Source organism: Salmo salar, chromosome 10 (genome assembly GCF_965601325.2).
Source record: "Salmo salar chromosome 10, fSalSal1, whole genome shotgun sequence".
Classification (NCBI taxonomy): domain Eukaryota; kingdom Metazoa; phylum Chordata; class Actinopteri; order Salmoniformes; family Salmonidae; genus Salmo; species Salmo salar.
This window is the reverse complement of record NC_138300.1, coordinates 108,557,333-108,575,000: the sequence shown is the minus strand read 5'-3', so window position 1 is coordinate 108,575,000 and position 17,668 is coordinate 108,557,333. Positions and strand designations below refer to the sequence as shown.

The window sequence follows — 17,668 nt, the reverse complement described above, 5'->3', positions numbered from 1 at the left end:
AAGGCCACTTGAGTGCGGGCTGGTGAACCACACTCTCAACCCACTAACAGAACCACTCTTCACATCTGCTCCTCTTCTTCAAATGCTCAACAGCCCAGTGCAGTGCCTTATTAGCCTGGTTCATCTACCACATTTGTGACTTTGTTTGTGACTAACTCCTTACCCATCTGAACTACTGTACAGTGAATCTACATTCTCATGAGAGAAGACAGGAGTCGCTTTTACCTGAGTAAACTGCCAGGCGAGTTTCATGCGCTTGGCTGTGGCGTAGCTGCACTCCAGGAGCCGCGGTCGACTGTTCACATCCACCAGGCACTTGTTGTCGTCATCGTCGATGGTGGGGCTCAGGACCCCAAGGTGTAGCTGCTGCGTGTTCGTGTAGTACACGTTCTAGAGAAGTACAAGGTGAGTGTCAAGCAAACAGAACGATTTGTAACAAGGAACAGAAATGCAATGCATCTGACTGGAGGCACTGAATGCAAGCATCAGGGAGGTAATTGGGTGGAATGATGTTTGTCTTTCGCAAACAAGACATTTAGAAAATCAATTATCCCAACATAAAGCAATATTGAGCCTTTAAGCTGTGATCCTGTACCCTGAAAGAGTTCAGCAGACGGGGGACACAGTGATAATAGTGGTTATTAAACATGAGTCTGTCTATAGATTGACATTCCATTCCAACTTAACTCTTAATGGTGTTGCCTCTCCATTCAGAGCTGGTGACAGAATCTCATTAGTCTCAATCCCTGTGGAGAGAGGACTCTGTCCTTCATTACCTGCCAGGTCCTTTGATAGGACCTAATTGTGTGTATTGCAATAAAGACACAGCTTGAAGTGTTTACACACCTTAAAAAAACATTGTCAAAACAGCAAATATAAGACGGGAATTCGTAACAAAAATACATGCATTCAATTTACATTTTTCCCATACAAATAGTTGTTCCACTTTGGTATTTATTAGGATCCCAATAGCCTCTGCAGCAGCTACTCTTCCTGGGGTCCACATGAAACATTTTATTGCTAGCTTGAATTACCTGGGGTGGCAGAGAGTTCCATATAGTCAAATCAAATCGTATTGGTCACATGGATAGCAGATGCTATTGCGAGTGTAGCGAAATGCTTGTGCTTCTAGTTCCGACAGTGCAGCAATATCTAACATGTAGTCATGGCTCCATTTAATACTGTTCTGGACCTGGGGACTGTGAAGAGACATCTCGTTGCATGTCTTGTGTTGTACCAATGAGTATCTGAACTGTGTGCCAACTGCTTGGACAGTTCGGTACCCTCAACACATCAATACCTCGCACAAAGACTCAACTCTCCTCAACTTTGAGCCAGAATAGATTGACATGCATGTTACTGACACTTGCCCACCATGTACATACGTGTGATATGTGCTGCTTTGTTCTGGACCAACTGCAATTTACCTATGTCCCTCTTTCTCGCACATGACCACACAGCTGAACAGTAGTCCAGGTGCAACAAAACTAGGGTCTGTAGGACCTGTCTGGTCAAATGATATGTCAAGAAGGCAGAGTAATGCCCATCACGAAAATACCTTTTCCCATTTTAGCAACCATTAAGTGTATATGTTTTGACCATGACAGCTTGCTATCTAGGGTTACAGCCAGCAGTTTAGTCTCCTCAACTTGCTCAAACGCCACATTATTCAATTATAGATCTAAATTAGGCTTAGCGTTGAGCGAGTGATTTGTCCCAAAAATTATGCTTTTTGTTTTTGAGATATTTTTCAGCCTATTACTAGCTACCCATTCTAAAATTGACTGGAGCTCTATGTCTATGTATGCTGAGTCGTCAGCGTACATAAACACACAGGCTTTATTCAAGGTCGGTGGAAGGTCATTAGTAAAAACAGAAAACAATAATGGCCTTAGCCGGCTGCCCTACTGTACACCACACAACTGAATTTGCATGATAGGCTTCCATTAATTAAAACCCTCTGTTCTATTAGATAGGTAACTCTAAATCCATAGTATGGCAGATGATGCAAATACCTAACACTGAAGTTCAGCAATAGGTTATGATCAAGGATATCAAAAGCAGCACTGAAGTCTAACAGAACAGCTCCCACAATCTTCCTACTATCAATTTCTTTCAGCCAATCAGTCATTTGTGTCAGTGTCAGGCCAGTTAAAAACAAATACTTATTGTCAATGATGGCCTAGGAATAGTGGGTTAACTGCCATGTTCAGGGTCAGAACGATAGATTTTTACCCGTCAGCTCAGGGATTCGATCTGGCAACCTTTCGGTTACTAGTCCAACGCTCTAACCACTAGGCAACCTGCCCCCCCCCATGTTGAGTGCCCTTCCCTATAAGCATGCTGAAGGTCTGTTAATTTGTTTTCTGTTAAATAACTTTGTATTTGATCAAACACTATTTTTTCCAAAAGTTTGCTAAGCACTTGGAACAGGATGATTGTTCGGCTGTTTGAACCATTATAGGGTGCTTTTCTTGGGTAGCGGAATTACCTTTGCCTCCCTCCATGTATGAAGGGCACACACGGTCTTCCAGGCTTAAATTGAAGATGTGGCACAATGTATTCCTCTACCAGACTCAGCAATTTACCATCCAGGTTGTCGATACCAGGTTGTTTGTCCTTATTTATGGATAGCAAAAAAAAAAAATCATAATCACCTCTTCCACACCAACTTTGTGGAACTCAAAACCAAAGTGCTTGTCTTTCATTATTTGGCCCATTATGCATGAATATGAACGCTCAGCATGTTGTTTGCATGTCATGCTTAAGTTTGCTGACCTTGTCAACAAAAAAGTTATTAAAGTGGTTAGCAATATCAAAGGGTTTCATTATGAACAAGCCATCTGCCTCAATGAAGGATGGAGCCGAACTTTGCTTTTTTGCCTAGAATTTCATTTAAAGTACTCCTGAGCTTTTTACTATCATTCTTTATACAAGTTATCTTTGTCCCATAGTATAGTTTCTTCGTTTAGTTTAGTTACGTGATTTCTTTAATTGACTGCATGTTTGCTAGTCTGCTGTGTTGTCAGACCTATTTGCAATTCCCTTTGCCTCATCCACTCAGCCATACAGTTTTTCAATTCATCATCTATCCATGGGGATATGGCAGTCAGTTTCTTGATCCGCATATGCCTATCAGGCAACAGAAGAAGCAGTTTCATAAATGCTTCAAGTGCAGCATCAGGATGTTCCTCATTACACACATCTGACCAACCAACATTTTTTACATATTCGACATAGGAATCATTGCAAAACCTCGTATAATCGTTTATACACAATTTTAGGTCCAGTCTTGCAATCTCTCATGGTTCAAAGTGGAAGAGAGATTGACTTCATCACTACTTGTTTTTGTAAGAAGTGTTGACAAGCTGAATGCACCGAGCTGTCTGTCCTCTCTAGGTTATGTGGGACGAAATCGTCCCACCTAGTCAACAGCCAGTGGAATCGAGTGGCGCGATATTCAAATACCTTAGAAATGCTATTACTTCAATTTCTCAAACATATGACTATTTTACACCATGTTTAAAAGACAAGACTCTTGTTAATCTAACCACATTGTCCGATTTCAGAAAGGCTTTACAACGAAAGCAAAACATTAGATTATGTCAGGAGAGTACCCAGCCAGAAATAATCACACACCCATTTTTCAAGCTAGCATATAATGTCACAAAAACCAAAACCACAGCTAAATGCAGCACTAACCTTTGATGATCTTCATCAGATGACACTCCTTGGACATTATGTTATACAATACATGCATGTTTTGTTCCATCAAGTTCATATTTATATCAAAAAACAGCTTTTTACATTAGCATGTAACGTTCAGAACTAGCAAACATACCGAAAACTTCCGGTGAATTTACTAAATTACTCACGATTAACGTTCGCAAAAAACATAATTATTTTAAGAATTATAGATACAGAACTCCTTTATGCAATCGCGGTGTCTGATTTTAAAATAGCTTTTCGGCAAAAGCACATTTTGCAATATTCTGAGTAGATAGCTCGCCATCACGGGCTAGCTAATTTGACACCCACCAAGTTTGGCGTTCACTAAACTCAGAATTACTATAAGAAAAATTGGATTACCTTTGCTGTTCTTCGTCAGAATGCACTCCCAGGACTTCTACTTCATCCACAAATGTTGTTTTGGTTCAAAATAATCCATAGTTATGTTCAAAAATCCTCTGTTTTGTTCTTGCGTTCAAGACACTATCCGAACGGTGACGCGCGGACGCGTATCGTGACAAAAAATAAAGAAATATTCCATTACCGTACTTCGAAGCATGTCAAACGCTGTTTAAAATCAATTTTTATGCGATTTTTCTCGTAAAATAGCGATAAAATTCCGACCGGGACTCAAAGAAGAAAATGGACTCTTCACGTGCATGCGCGCGCCCGTCTCATTGTTCTCAGATCGACCACTATCCAAATGCGCTACTGTTTTTCAGGCAGGGGCTGCAAAGTCATCATTCAACGTTCTGGCGCCTTCTGAGAGCCTATGGGAGCCTTAGAAAGTGTCACATTACAGCAGAGATCCTCTGAACAAAACGACGCTATTTGGATATAACTATGGATTATTTGGGACGAAACCTACATTTGTTATTGAAGTAGAAGTCCTGGGCGTGGATTCTGACGAAGAACAGCAAAGGTAAGAACATTTTTCTTATAGGAAATGTTATTATGGTGAAGGCTAATCTTGCCGGGTGTCTAAATAGCTAGCCGTGATGGCTGGGCTATGTACTTAGAATATTGCAAAATGTGCTTCATCCGAAAAGCTATTTTAAAATCGGACATATCGAGTGCATAGAGGAGTAATGTATCTATAATTCTTAAAATAATTGTTATGCTTTTTGTGAACGTTTATCGTGAGTAATTTAGCAAACTGTTAGTAAATTCCCCGGAAGTTTGCGGGGGGTATGCTTTTTCTGAACGTCACATGCTAATGTAAAAAGCTGTTTTTTGATATAAATATGAACTTGATTGAACAGACATGCATGTATTGTATAACATAATGTCCTAGGTGTGTCATCTGATGAAGATCATAAAAGGTTAGTGTTGCATTTAGCTGTGGTTTGGGTTTTGGTGACATTATATGCTAGCTTGAAAAATGGGTGTCTGATTATTTCTGGCTGGGCACTCTCCTGACATCATCTAATGTTTTGCTTTCGTTGTAAAGCCTTTTTGAAATTGGACAGTGTGGTTAGATAAACGAGAGTCTTGTCTTTAAATAGCTGTAAAATAGTCATATGTTTGAGAAATTGAAGTAATAGTATTTCAAACGATTCAAAAATCGCGCCACTGGATTAGACTGGCTGTTACGTAGGTGGGACGAATTCGTCCCGCCTAGCCCATAGAGGTTAAGCCAATGCCATTGAAACACACAGGGGCTGATTAATGTTTTGGCACTTCCTATTGCTTCCACTAGATGTCACCAGCCTTTACAAAGTGTTTTGAATCTTCTATGAGATCTGACCGAACAAGAGCCTTGGAACGGTGATGGCCGATTAGACTCTGGCGCGCGAGGTCATGTTGGGTACCCTCGTTCCAAAACGTTTTAAAAGAGAATGCATTCGTCCACCTTGAATATTATTCATGTTCTGGTTAAAAAAGGCACTAATGATTTATGCTATACAACGTTTGACATGTTTGAACGAACGTAAATATATTTTTTCCCTTCGTTCATGAAGTGAAGTCCGGCGGGCTTAGATCATGTGCTAACAACACGGAGCTTTTTGGACATAAATGATGAGCTTTTTTGAACAAAACTACATTCGTTATGGACCTGGGATTCCTGGAAGTGACATCTGATGAAGAGAATCAAAGGTAATGGATTATTTACATAGTATTTTCGATTTTAGATCTCTCCAACATGGCCGTTTGTCTGTATCGCAAAGCGTATTTTTCTGGGCGCAGTGCTCAGATTATTGCAAAGTGTGATTTCCCAGTAAGGTTATTTTTAAATCTGGCAAGTCGATTGCGTTCAAGAGATGTAAATCTATAATTCTTTAAATGACAATATAATATTTTACCAATGTTTTCTAATTTTAATTATTTAATTTGTGGTGCTGACTTGACTGCTGGTTATTGAAGGGAAACGATTTCCTGAACATCAACGCCATAGCAAAACGCTGTTTTTGGATATAAATATGAACTTGATAGAACTAAAAATGCATGCATTGTCTAACATAATGTCCTAGGAGTGTCATCTGATGGAGATTGTAAAAGGTTAGTGCATCATTTTAGCTGGTTTTATGGTTTTGGTGACGCCTGTCTTTGAATTGACAAAACATTACACACAGCTATTGTCAATGTACTGTCCTAACATAATCTAACTTTATGCTTTCGCCGTAAAACCTTTTTGAAATCGGACAACGTGGTTAGATTAAGGAGATGTTTATCTTTCAAAGGGTGTAAGATAGTTGTATGTTTGAAAAATTTGAATTTTGACATTTATTTGGTTTCAAATTTGCCGCTCTTGAAATGCACCTGCTGTTGATAGGGTGCACCACGGGTGGCACGCTAGCGTCCCACATAGCCCCAAGAGGTTAATGGGAAAATATGGTCTTTTTTTTAATATTTCCTGAAAAGTTTGTTAAGGTGATAAGAGATTTTCATCAGACAGCGATGATATCATGTAAAGGTAATTAGCAGAAGTAATGTAAAGTAACTTTCAACAGGTATGACTTGAGACGACTGAAAACAACCACCTTTGGTACTATAGTATAGAGCAAACCAGTAAAGATAGAATAACCAATTTCATACACTTTTTTCCTGTACTAAGGTATCCCGTCCACTCTCTGCGGTAACCTGTAGAGTGCTCTTTGATAAGATCCTTTGATAACTTCTTTGGGATCTGGGGGCAGTATTGAGTAGCTTCGATGAATAAGGTTCCCAGAGTAAACGCCTGCCACTCAGGCCCAGAAGCTAGGATATGCATATTATTAGTAGATTTGGATAGAAAACACTCTGAAGTGTGAAATCTGAGGTTTGTAGTTTTTCAAGTGATTGCCTATCCAATATACAGTGTCTGTGGGGTCATATTGCACTTCCTAAGGCTTCCACTAGATGTCAACAGTCTTTAGAACGTTGTTTCATGCTTCTACTGTGAATGGGGAGAGAATAAGAGCTGTTTCAACCAGGTGTCTGGAAAAATGCCATGAGCTCAGTTACGCGCACAGCCGTGAGAGCGAGCTGAGTTCCTTTTCATTTCTAAAGACAAAGGAATTGTCCGGTTGGAATATTATTGAAGATTTATGGTAAAAACATCCTAAAGATTGATTCTATACATCGTTTGACATGTTTCTACAAACTGTAATGCAACTTTGACTTTGTCTGGACTTAGTGCATGCGCCTTCTGCATTTGGAATAGTGAACTGAACGTGCAAACAAAAAGGAGGTATTTGGACATAAATATGGACTTTATCGAAACAAAACAAACATTTATTGTGGAACTGGGATTCCTGGGAGTGCATTCCGATGAAGATCATCAAAGGTAAGTGAATATTTATAATGCTATTTCTGACTTTTATTGACTCCACAACATGGCGGGTATCTGTATGGCTTGTTTTGGTGTCTGAGCGCTGTACTCAGATTATCGCATGGTGTGCTTTTGCCGTAAAGCTTTTTTGAAATCTGACACAGCGGTTGCATTAAGGAGAAGTGTATCTTTAATTCTATGTAAAACACTTGTATCAACATTTATGATGAGTATTTCTGTAAATTGATGTGGCTCCCTGCAAAATCACTGGATGTTTTAGAGGCAAAACATTACTGAACATAATGCGCCAATGTAAACTGAGATTTTTGGATATAAATATGAACTTTATCGAACAAAACATACATGTATTGTGTAACATGAAGTCCTATGAGTGCCATCTGATGAAGATCAAAGGTTAGTGATTCATTTTATCTCTATTTCTGCTTTTTGTGACTCCTCTCTTTGGCTGGAAAACGGCTGTATGTTTTTTTGTGACTAGGCGCTGACCTAACATAATCATATGGTATGCTTTCGCTGTAAAGCCTTTTTGAAATCAGACACTGTGGCTGGATTAACAAGAAGTTAAGCTTTAAAATGGTGTATAATACTTGTATGTTTGAGGAATTTTAATTATGAGATTTGTTGTTTTGAATTTGGCGCCCTGCAATTTCACTGGCTGTTGTCGAGGTGGGACGCTAGCGTCCCACATATCCCAGAGAGGATAAGCAATATGGATCCCTAAAGTGTCCTCACCAGTGGTGGAAAAAGTACCCAATTGTCATACTTTAGTTAAAGTATAGATACTTAAGTAAATGTGAAAGTCAATCTTCTTGTTTTTAAAATGTACAGATAGCCAGGGGCAGACTCCAACACTCAGACATAATTTACAAATGATGCATTTGTGTAGTGAGTTCACCAGATCAGAGTCAGTAGGGATGACCACGTGTTCTCTTGATAAGTACGTGAATTGGACCATTTTCCTGTCCTGCTAAGCATTCCAATGTAACAAGCACTTTTGGGTGTCAGTACTTCACGCCACTGCTCCACACACACACACTTTCAGTGCCAGTTGGAGCTTCATCTCCATACAGTCTAGAGTGTCTGGTCTCCTAGGTAACACCAGACCTAATGAGGAACACTGGGAGATGTACAAATGAGGATCCCTGCTGAGAGGGGAGAATCTCCTGGTGGCATGGCAGCCCATCTGTTCCCACAAGAAACACCCTTCTACCTCCTCAATAATAGACAGGCCATCACTATCTAATTAGTTCCTGGTCCCTGACATTCCCCACCATTCCCCTCCATACCCAGATAATGCTCTGATAGAGTTTGTATAGGCCTACACACACTCCATCGTAGTACAGATGCAGAAGACGTGCTGCTATTTGGCTTGGCTTCAGCCTGCATACCCAACGTAAAACATAATCTTCTCTCATTTTGTATTCTACAGTAAATCCTGTAGAGTTACTGTCTAGAACTAAACTGCATTTTGGACCCAGCAGCTTAACAATTGATAATCTCATATATTGGGTTTCAGCAAAAATTTATAAAAAAGTTTTATGCATAATAAGTACATTTTCTTACATGAGCTAAATGTCTCAGGGATAAAATGAACATTTATTGTGACAGTGAGAGAGAAAAGTGTTCACGCAGCAGTTCGGAGAGATCCAGTAGCTGGGTATGACCCAGAGAGAAGCCAAAGGTTTAACATTTCAGGCACCAATCGATTATATGACTTCTGACAACAGAGATGCAGTACTAGACTGTCTTGTTGCAATTATAAATTATTCAATGTGAATATACATTTACATTTACATTTAAGTCATTTAGCAGACGCTCTTATCCAGAGCGACTTACAAAATGGTGCATTCACCTTATGATATCCAGTGGAACAACCACTTTACAATAGTGCATCTAAATCTTTTAAGGGGGGGGGGGGGGGGTTAGAAGGATTACTAAATAATCATTACTAATTAATATGTAGACGGACAAACAAAATTGTTATTTTTTGCTGTAAATCCAGCACATTACAAAGTAGTAAAAAGGGACAAGTAGTATAAAAGCACTAGGCATTTAGAAACATTAATACCTTTTCCAAGAGCTTTTATCAACAACAGACAACAGACAAGGAAACAAGGATGAATAGCCTGAGTCATAGTTAGAGCAAGGATCTTATTTTAAGTGGGGGAAAGACTTAGTAATTCAGTAATTGCTGTGGTGTATACATTAGGACCAGGACAAAATTGGTATTTAGATGGAGGGGTCAGAGGGCACTCACCTGTGGCGTCATCCCATGACAGATGTACAGGATGGGGATGTTGTCCGAGTCAGGCCCCTGGTCTAGACACAGGTCACTCCTCAGAGCGTTCTTCAACTGGAGGAGACAGAGGAAAACCAAGGCTGTTTCAACCACATAACCATGGGGCACGGATGGAGGTGGATTAAGGATGCAGAAGTTATCGCTCTCCATGCGATAACGGACAATCTGTTTCGGAAAAGCACTTAAGCTGTGCCTTCTGTCTGGCCAACGACAACGGTTAATTAGTCTGTTAATGACAGAATGACACAGCACACAACTGGTCTGTGTAACGAAGAGTTTGACAAATGGAAGCACTTTAGGCTAAATACAGAGAACACAATAGTTGAAACAATTGTTTTTCATTATCCTCACATCAACAACTGACCTTCAACCTTTCATTGCTTCAGTGGAGGTATGTCCTCAAGCTGTGGCTTGAAATGGACTCCAATGACAGTAATGTTCTCGCTAAGATATTTCAAAAGACTGTTTCAGCATGAACAGTATGTGGGTCGTTCCACCAATTCGGTGCCTTTTAAGAAGTGTAAATTTGTCCCAAAAACTTTAGATTTCACCTCATTTTAACATTGTTATGAAAAGGACATGTTCGACTTCATGAAAAAAAAAAACGTTTTCCCATCAAGAGTTTAAAATACAAAAATGACTATAGTAAGTGCCTATTAAGTGACAAATAAAGCAACAGGGTAGACCGTAACAGGGTTGACAGGGTCATTTTAAATCAGCTACAAATCCCCTCGGGACAGGGGGAATGAAAGCTTGTTTTGTGGAACAGGGAGTGGCAATTGAATGCAAGTGAACAATCTTTTTTCAATTGCTAATACATTTCTAGCCTGTCTATCTATGGGATACAGGGTTGATGTGTTATATGCTCGACCTGCTCAGTTTTCCACCACAAAACACACCTGAATATGGCCAAGAGTATAACCAGCTTACCTCCTTCTACACCATGATTTGACTATTAGATATTCAATGTTTCTTTTGAAAAAAGTATTTAAAAAGGAAGTTTCACCATATTAAAAAGAGAGTTCAGTTCTAGTAACAGGGTTGACCTTAAAATGAGGGACAGACGTAGATTAAGCACTAATCACATGAAATAAATAATAATCTCCAGAAATGACTTTGTCAAGGGAACAAAAGAACTAGGGCTTTACAATGATGGTGAAACTTGGAGACATTTTGGGGTGAAGTGGCTTGAAAACTTCCTAGAAGTGACACAGGGTTGCTGAATTTCGGCACTTTAGCAAGCCGTTTCATAAAAATAAAAAAATCTGATTTATTGAATTCTCCATGTGGTCTATATTAAAAACGGCACTTCATTTAATATAACAGGCTTTAAAATTCAGTATTGGTGCACAATTTCTACTTAAAATATCAAAGGGACACAAAAGGCACTCTTTTCGTGAAACGACTCATGCACGTTCTTACCTCACATTACCAGCACAATATAGCATGACTTTCTATGATGAGTGACATTGTCATACGAGGTGATACGCTGCACATGTATGGTACAGCCATCTTGTGCTATTTTGGAAAAGAAACAAAGAAAAGGCTGAGACGTACAGATATCATAACATACTCACCACTCCATAGGCAACTGTGTCACTGTAGGTTCTCATCTCAGAGTAGATGTTGGCCAAGAACCAGCTGAAAGATTTACACTGCAGTCTGTTTCTCAAAGCCTTCCTCTCCGAGAGGTCCCCTATGTCAATCCCTGAGTTCTAGAAATAGACACACCAACACATGGATACCACAGGTGGGTGGTGGCACCTTAATTGGGGAGGGCGGTTCATAGTAATGACTGGAACAGAGTAAATGGAACGATACCGTTCCATTCACTCCATTCCAGCCATTATCATGAGCCAGCCTCTCCTCACGAGCCTCCTGTGATGGATACCCACATGACATAACCTATCATTAAATAAAACATTTATGGAATCCAAGTTTAGACTGAATTGACTAGGGCCTGGATTATTTTCTGCTCAGGTCACATGGTCAGGAGGGTTGGATAATGACCCACTAAGGAGGCTGTGGTCTTTACCTGTGGGGGAACGTTCCAGGCCATGTAAACATGGTTCTTGTATTCGTCCATCCACACCTCGGCCACCCTAAGTGCATTCCGCCGCACATGAGCAGTCAGGTCTTGAGTGTAGGGCTTGTGAGCACGCTCGATATGCGCTATCCGAGAACAGGGCAAAACCTCCACACTGCCCCCACATTGCCATACCTGGAGTTACATACAGAAAAGAGTCCAAATAACATATTTCAAAAGAGGTAGTAAGTTGAGTATAGCCTTGGAAGTGTACAGAGCTCAGTAGTGAACACAGCGTTAGATGTAAGGAAGTCAGCGTCAGTAAATTATCTGTCATATAAAGACTGTCTGCCACATCTCACACAAACTTTGGGACTACTGTAGAGCTACCACGTCTCCAAACGGCTTTTACGAATCACCATATTTTGTAAAGGGACTTACTGTAAAGGGTTATGAGGAGCTATTATTTAGCATATAATGTAGCATATCAGCCTGTGTGTATGAGAGAGAGAAAGTCATAGAGAGTGAGAGATAGTGTGCGAGAGTCTTCTTTCATCCTCCAATATACTCCTGCTGGGTAGAGCCCCAAGAGCTCTTCCTTTACTTTCTCTCAGAGGAAAATCCTTCTCATGGGGATTATACGGAGCATGTGCCTACTATTTTGGACTGGAGACAACTGTATCGCCAGACAACATTACACCTGGCTGTACGTGGGTGTGGAAGGTATAAGGAAGTGTCCAGGACTAAAAATAGCAGTTATGAGCGCTGAATTGTTTCACCCACATGCTCATTGTCATAAACTAAACACAACTTGGTCAGGAACTCAAAGGAAAAGTTTGCTAATTGAGAAGCTGATGGGGGCTAACAAATGGGTTGTAAATCGCGATTTAATCAGAAAATGACTGCCTGCCGAGATAAGATTCTAAAGTAATCTAATTGGAGAAAATCAGCAGTAAATATACAGTGGGAAAACAGACATAATGAAGATAGTCTTTAATAAAGACTTTATTTATAGATCTAACATGTGGTTATGGGGTACCAGGGAGGAAGCATGTGTAGAAAAAGGGACAAATCCCATTACTGATGATTCCCTTTGTTTTGGCAGGCCTAAATAGAACTACTCACTACGGGAGATGTTATGCCCTGTGGAAAGATGTGTAATTCCAGATTCTGTTAACAAAATGCCTCATTTACATTGACAACAACACTGATTATCCATGACTTGAGTTTCTGTTATCTGCAAAGATAGAGGGGATTACGTATGCACTCGCACACATAGCCTGTTAAGACAGGCTATGCTTTTTCTGTACTGTACTGAAAATAAACTCCAGCACCCTGGTAATCGTGATTCTCCACAGATTCAATGGATCTTTATACCAACATCTGTCTCAATAGGGTTATACACTACATGGCTAAAACTATGTGGACACCTGCTCGTCGAACATCTCATTCCAAAATCATGGGCATTAATATGGAGTTGGTCCCCCGTTGCTGCTATAAACAGCCTCCACTCTTCTGGGAAGGCTTTCCACTAGATGTTGGAACATTGCTGCGGGGACTTGCCTTCATTCAGCCACAATAGCATTAGTGAGGTCGGCCACTGATGTCGGGCAATTAGGCTCGAAGTCGGCATTCCGATTCATCCCAAAGGTGTTCGATGGGGTTGATGTCAGGGCTCTGTGCAGGCCAGTCAAGTTCTTCCACACCAATCTCAACAAACAATTTCTGTATGGACCTCACTTTGCGCACGGGGGAATTGTCATGCTGAAACAGGAAAGGGCCGTCCCCAAACTGTTGCCACAAAGTTCGAAGCACAGAATTGTCTAGAATGTCATTGTATGCTGTAGTGTTAAGATTTCGCTTCACTGGAACTAATGGGCCTAGCCCGAAACATGAAAAACAGCCCCAGACCATTATTTCTCCTCCACCAAACTTTACAGTTGGCACTATGCATTCGGGCAGGTAGTGTTCTCCTGACATCCGTCAAACCTAGATTAGTCTGTCGGACTGCCAGATGGTGAAGCGTGATTCATCACTCCAGAGAACGCATTTCTACTGCTCCAGAGTCCAATGGTGGCAAGCTTTACACCACTCCAGCCGACACTTGGCATTGGGCATAGTGATCTTAGGTTGCGGGCGGCTGCTCGGCCATGGAAACCCATTTCATGAAGCTCCCGACGAACAGTTCTTGTGCTGACGTTACTTCGAGAGCAGAATATGTGAGCAGAACGGATCTGGAGCGGAGCAAGGAGCGTGCCCAATTTGACTGGAGCGAGATTCCCAAAGGCTGGAGCGTCGGCCTTCTCGCCCGCTCCAATTTCTCTACAGTAGCACTCACTTCACGAGCTCAGGGCATGCCCGCCCCAGCATGCATTTGTAGTATACCTGTGTGCTGCTATAGCCCCCTGATTTAGCTACTGTCATAGAGTTCGCTAAATATTTTCATAAAGAAACTGATTAAACACACAGGTGCTAAATCAAGGTGACTTACAAAGATGAGGTCCAAGAGCAAGAGAGGGAGTGCGTTGTCCACAACTAAAGAATCATTGTGGAATCTGAAAATAATCATATCCCAAAAGCATGCTACGTGTACATGCTAAAAGAAAGGAACGAGGTGGGTCATTAACTAAGTCATTGTAGCAAAATATTAGAAACAAAATCTGATCTCTTAAACGGTTCGTTCATTTTCGTACAATTATCTATACAATAGGCCATAATTGATTTTGGCCCAATAGGCCCGGCATATGCCCACATTCAAAGAGCATTCCGTTTTGATTGGGTTATTTTGCCTAAAAACCTTCAGGCCTACCTATATATAAAAAATGTAATTAAAAAACTGCCAAGAGTGGCCAAATTGGTGTTTATCATCCCCAGTGGCTTTGCAAGTGTGGAGAGGATATTATCTGCTTCTGGCCTGCTCTCCAGGCACCATGACATGAGCCAGAAGACACAGACTGGCCAAACTCGTGTTTCTAAAGATTTATTCAAAAAATAATTTCAAAAAGGCACTAAGTAATTTTTTTGTTTAATGTGTATTTAATTCTAAGTAAGTCACAGCCTATATGCACAATTTATAGACTATAAATATTTAATACAACTAAATGTTGTTTAAATGCTGAGCTCTTTATGTCCCTACCAGCCTATTGTGTCGCACTCACAAATGCTTCACAGTGCATTTCTTTGTAGGCTATAGCCTTCAAATAATTTAAATAATATGGCCTATATAATTCATTTTCGTTCCTTCTCAGGCTCCCTGTCTGGCTCCACAACCAATTTAAAGTGTTTATATGCTGTTTAATATGACATGTAGCCTATTTGAAATTATGTTTGCTTCTTACATTCACCTTTTCATGTTTATTCAAATACTTTTCATTCAAATCCATATGGTTTGGTTTTAATACTTAAAAAACAATTGGTAGGTCCAGGTAGTCACAAAAATAGATGGTTAAATTGTGATTTGAATGAATGGAGCGAATTTGGAGCGGCAGTTGTTTTTCATGTGAGCATGGAGCAGTTTTTAGCGGCACAGTATGAAAGCACATGGAGCGATGACCGATGACCGATGAGTGGGATTTCCAACGGCTCAACTCCACTCAGGTGCTCTGTTCCAGAGGCAGTTTGGAATGGTAGTGAGTGTTACAACCGAGGACAGACGATTTTCAACTCACGGTGGTCCCATTCTGTGAGCCTCTATCATAGACCATAACGGTCTACCACTTCGCAGCTGAGACATTGCTGCTCTTAGACGTTTCCACGTCACAATAACAGCACTTACATTTGACCAGGGCAGATATATGATGAACTGACTTGTTGGAAAGGTGGCATCCTATGACGGTGCCACTGAGCTCTTCAGTACGGGCCATTCTACTGCCAATGTTTGTCTGGAGATTGCATGTCTGTGCTCGATTTTATACGCCGGTCAGCCTAATCCACTAATTTGAAGGGATATCCACATACTTTTGACCATGTAGTGTATGGACAGTCCTTGAACTTTTGCCATATTTCCACACAATAAGAATTTCACATTTTGCCAGCAGGTTAGAGTTTTTTGTCATGAATCTTGTTCTGGAGGCAGCTCTGCAGAATGGTCACTAGCTGGCACAACCACAAAGTCATAAAATGTGATTTTAAACCTAACCACACTGCTAAACAGAATGCCTAACCCTAACCTTAAATTAAGACCAAAGTGCAATTTTCTGTTTACATACATTTTTACTACACAGACAATTTAGAATTTGCAACTGGCCCATCTAAAATTGCTCGGTTCTGCCTCCAGGACCAAACCCATCCCAATAAATATCAACCTCCACTTGCCAGATCCATAATGTAATACATAAAGCAATACAGTTGCTAGAGAGCACATTTCTCCCTTCAGAAGGATGAAGTTAGCCATTTAGAGAAGCTACTGTAAGATGCAGTCTAGAGAGTGACAGCTGGAACCACAGCTGCTCTGACCAATTATTATAACACCCGGTCTTCAGAGTGAAGGACGGGATTTACTCCTACCAAAGAGTTGGCTGTTCCCTTCCCTCCTGATGCTGCAGGACCACAAAGCTTCAAGGGAAAGGAGGCACAAATATCCACACAGAACCCACCATAGAAATAGAATGAATATAACAGGATTCCCCATTCAAGTCAATGATGGAATAATGGGTGGACTGGTAGCCATTTTGAGGGTGCCCATGACAGGAAGTAAAAGCAGGAAGTGTACCATTCAATCTGTGCTGTGATTTGTTGAGTCAACTCAACTGACATTAGAAAAACGACATTCCTTTGCATGAGCCCCTTCAGTTAGCATCATTTAAATAAACCAGTGGAAGGTGGTGGAAGGAGCTATAGGACGGGCTCATTGTAATGGCTAGAATGGAATACATGGAACAGAGTCAAACATGGTTTCCATATATGTGATGTGTTTGATACCGTTCCATTTATTCCATTCCAGCCAGTACAATGAGCCTGTCCTCCTACATCTCCTCCCACCAGCCTCCACTGGAATAAACATTCTACATTACCATGGCAGTCCAGCATCAGTAATAGAACATTCCAAATAACAATGGAAATTGTTGTATCACACTACCAGGCAGCCATTGCGAGTGTTCGCATGAGTTTACCAATCAAATTGCCAGGTTTGAGCTTGAAAGCCCATTCTATCTATGTGCAGTGTGCATGTATGTCCCATAGTAATTAGGGTTCGTCTAAGTGTTTTTTTTATATACTTTCAGATCTATGGCTATATGCAAGTGTGAAAGTCGCTGAGCTGGTTGAGTTTCAGCACACCATGGGGGAAGGTGGGGGTTCCTGACTCACTGCAGCTCCTCCCATGGCCCATCTGGAGGAGTGCTGAGCTGACTGGTAGTATCTGCCAGCAACAGACCGTAGTGCAGCAGTGGATTATTACACGCACTAATGACTTTAAGAGTCCTCAAATCCTAACTTGAAATCTGGGCATGTACGTAACTGAGACTTTTGTGTAAATTACTCATTGATGTCAATGGGGGACCGATCTCAAGTTAGGATTTGGCCCTATTTAAACATATTATTGAGACGATGATCATTTGGACTCCACTCACCCTGATGCCAAGCTCCACATTCTCTCCACCATAGACCTCCATTCCCTCATCCAATAGACCAATCTTTTCAAAGTACTTCCTGTCCACCACAAAACAGCCAATTAGAGCTGGGCTCCTGGTACAAAGATGGCAAAAGAGAGAGAAACAGTCATTTATGCGCTTTAGTTCTGTGAACTCCTTCCTAGTACTTGCTCATTTATTTGTAACACTAAGTGCTCAGTTGAAGATTATGCACATCTGATTTCATGATAAACATTTTTTTTCAATAATAA

At 40.8% G+C, this 17,668-nt stretch overlaps 1 protein-coding gene across 1 annotated transcript in view; it reads right to left on the bottom strand.

Annotated features, from left to right (window-relative positions):
- The window catches only part of LOC106561452 (polypeptide N-acetylgalactosaminyltransferase 18), a 114,428-nt gene that overhangs the window by 35,502 nt on the left and 61,258 nt on the right, over positions 1–17,668 (bottom strand). The window contains exons 6-10 of the mRNA XM_014125425.3: positions 17,397–17,511; positions 11,836–12,021; positions 11,378–11,515; positions 9,759–9,854; positions 226–390 (exon numbers count right to left, since the gene is read on the bottom strand). Coding sequence (XP_013980900.1) covers positions 226–390; positions 9,759–9,854; positions 11,378–11,515; positions 11,836–12,021; positions 17,397–17,511 — 700 coding nt within the window. The remainder of the gene's footprint in view (positions 1–225; positions 391–9,758; positions 9,855–11,377; positions 11,516–11,835; positions 12,022–17,396; positions 17,512–17,668) is intronic.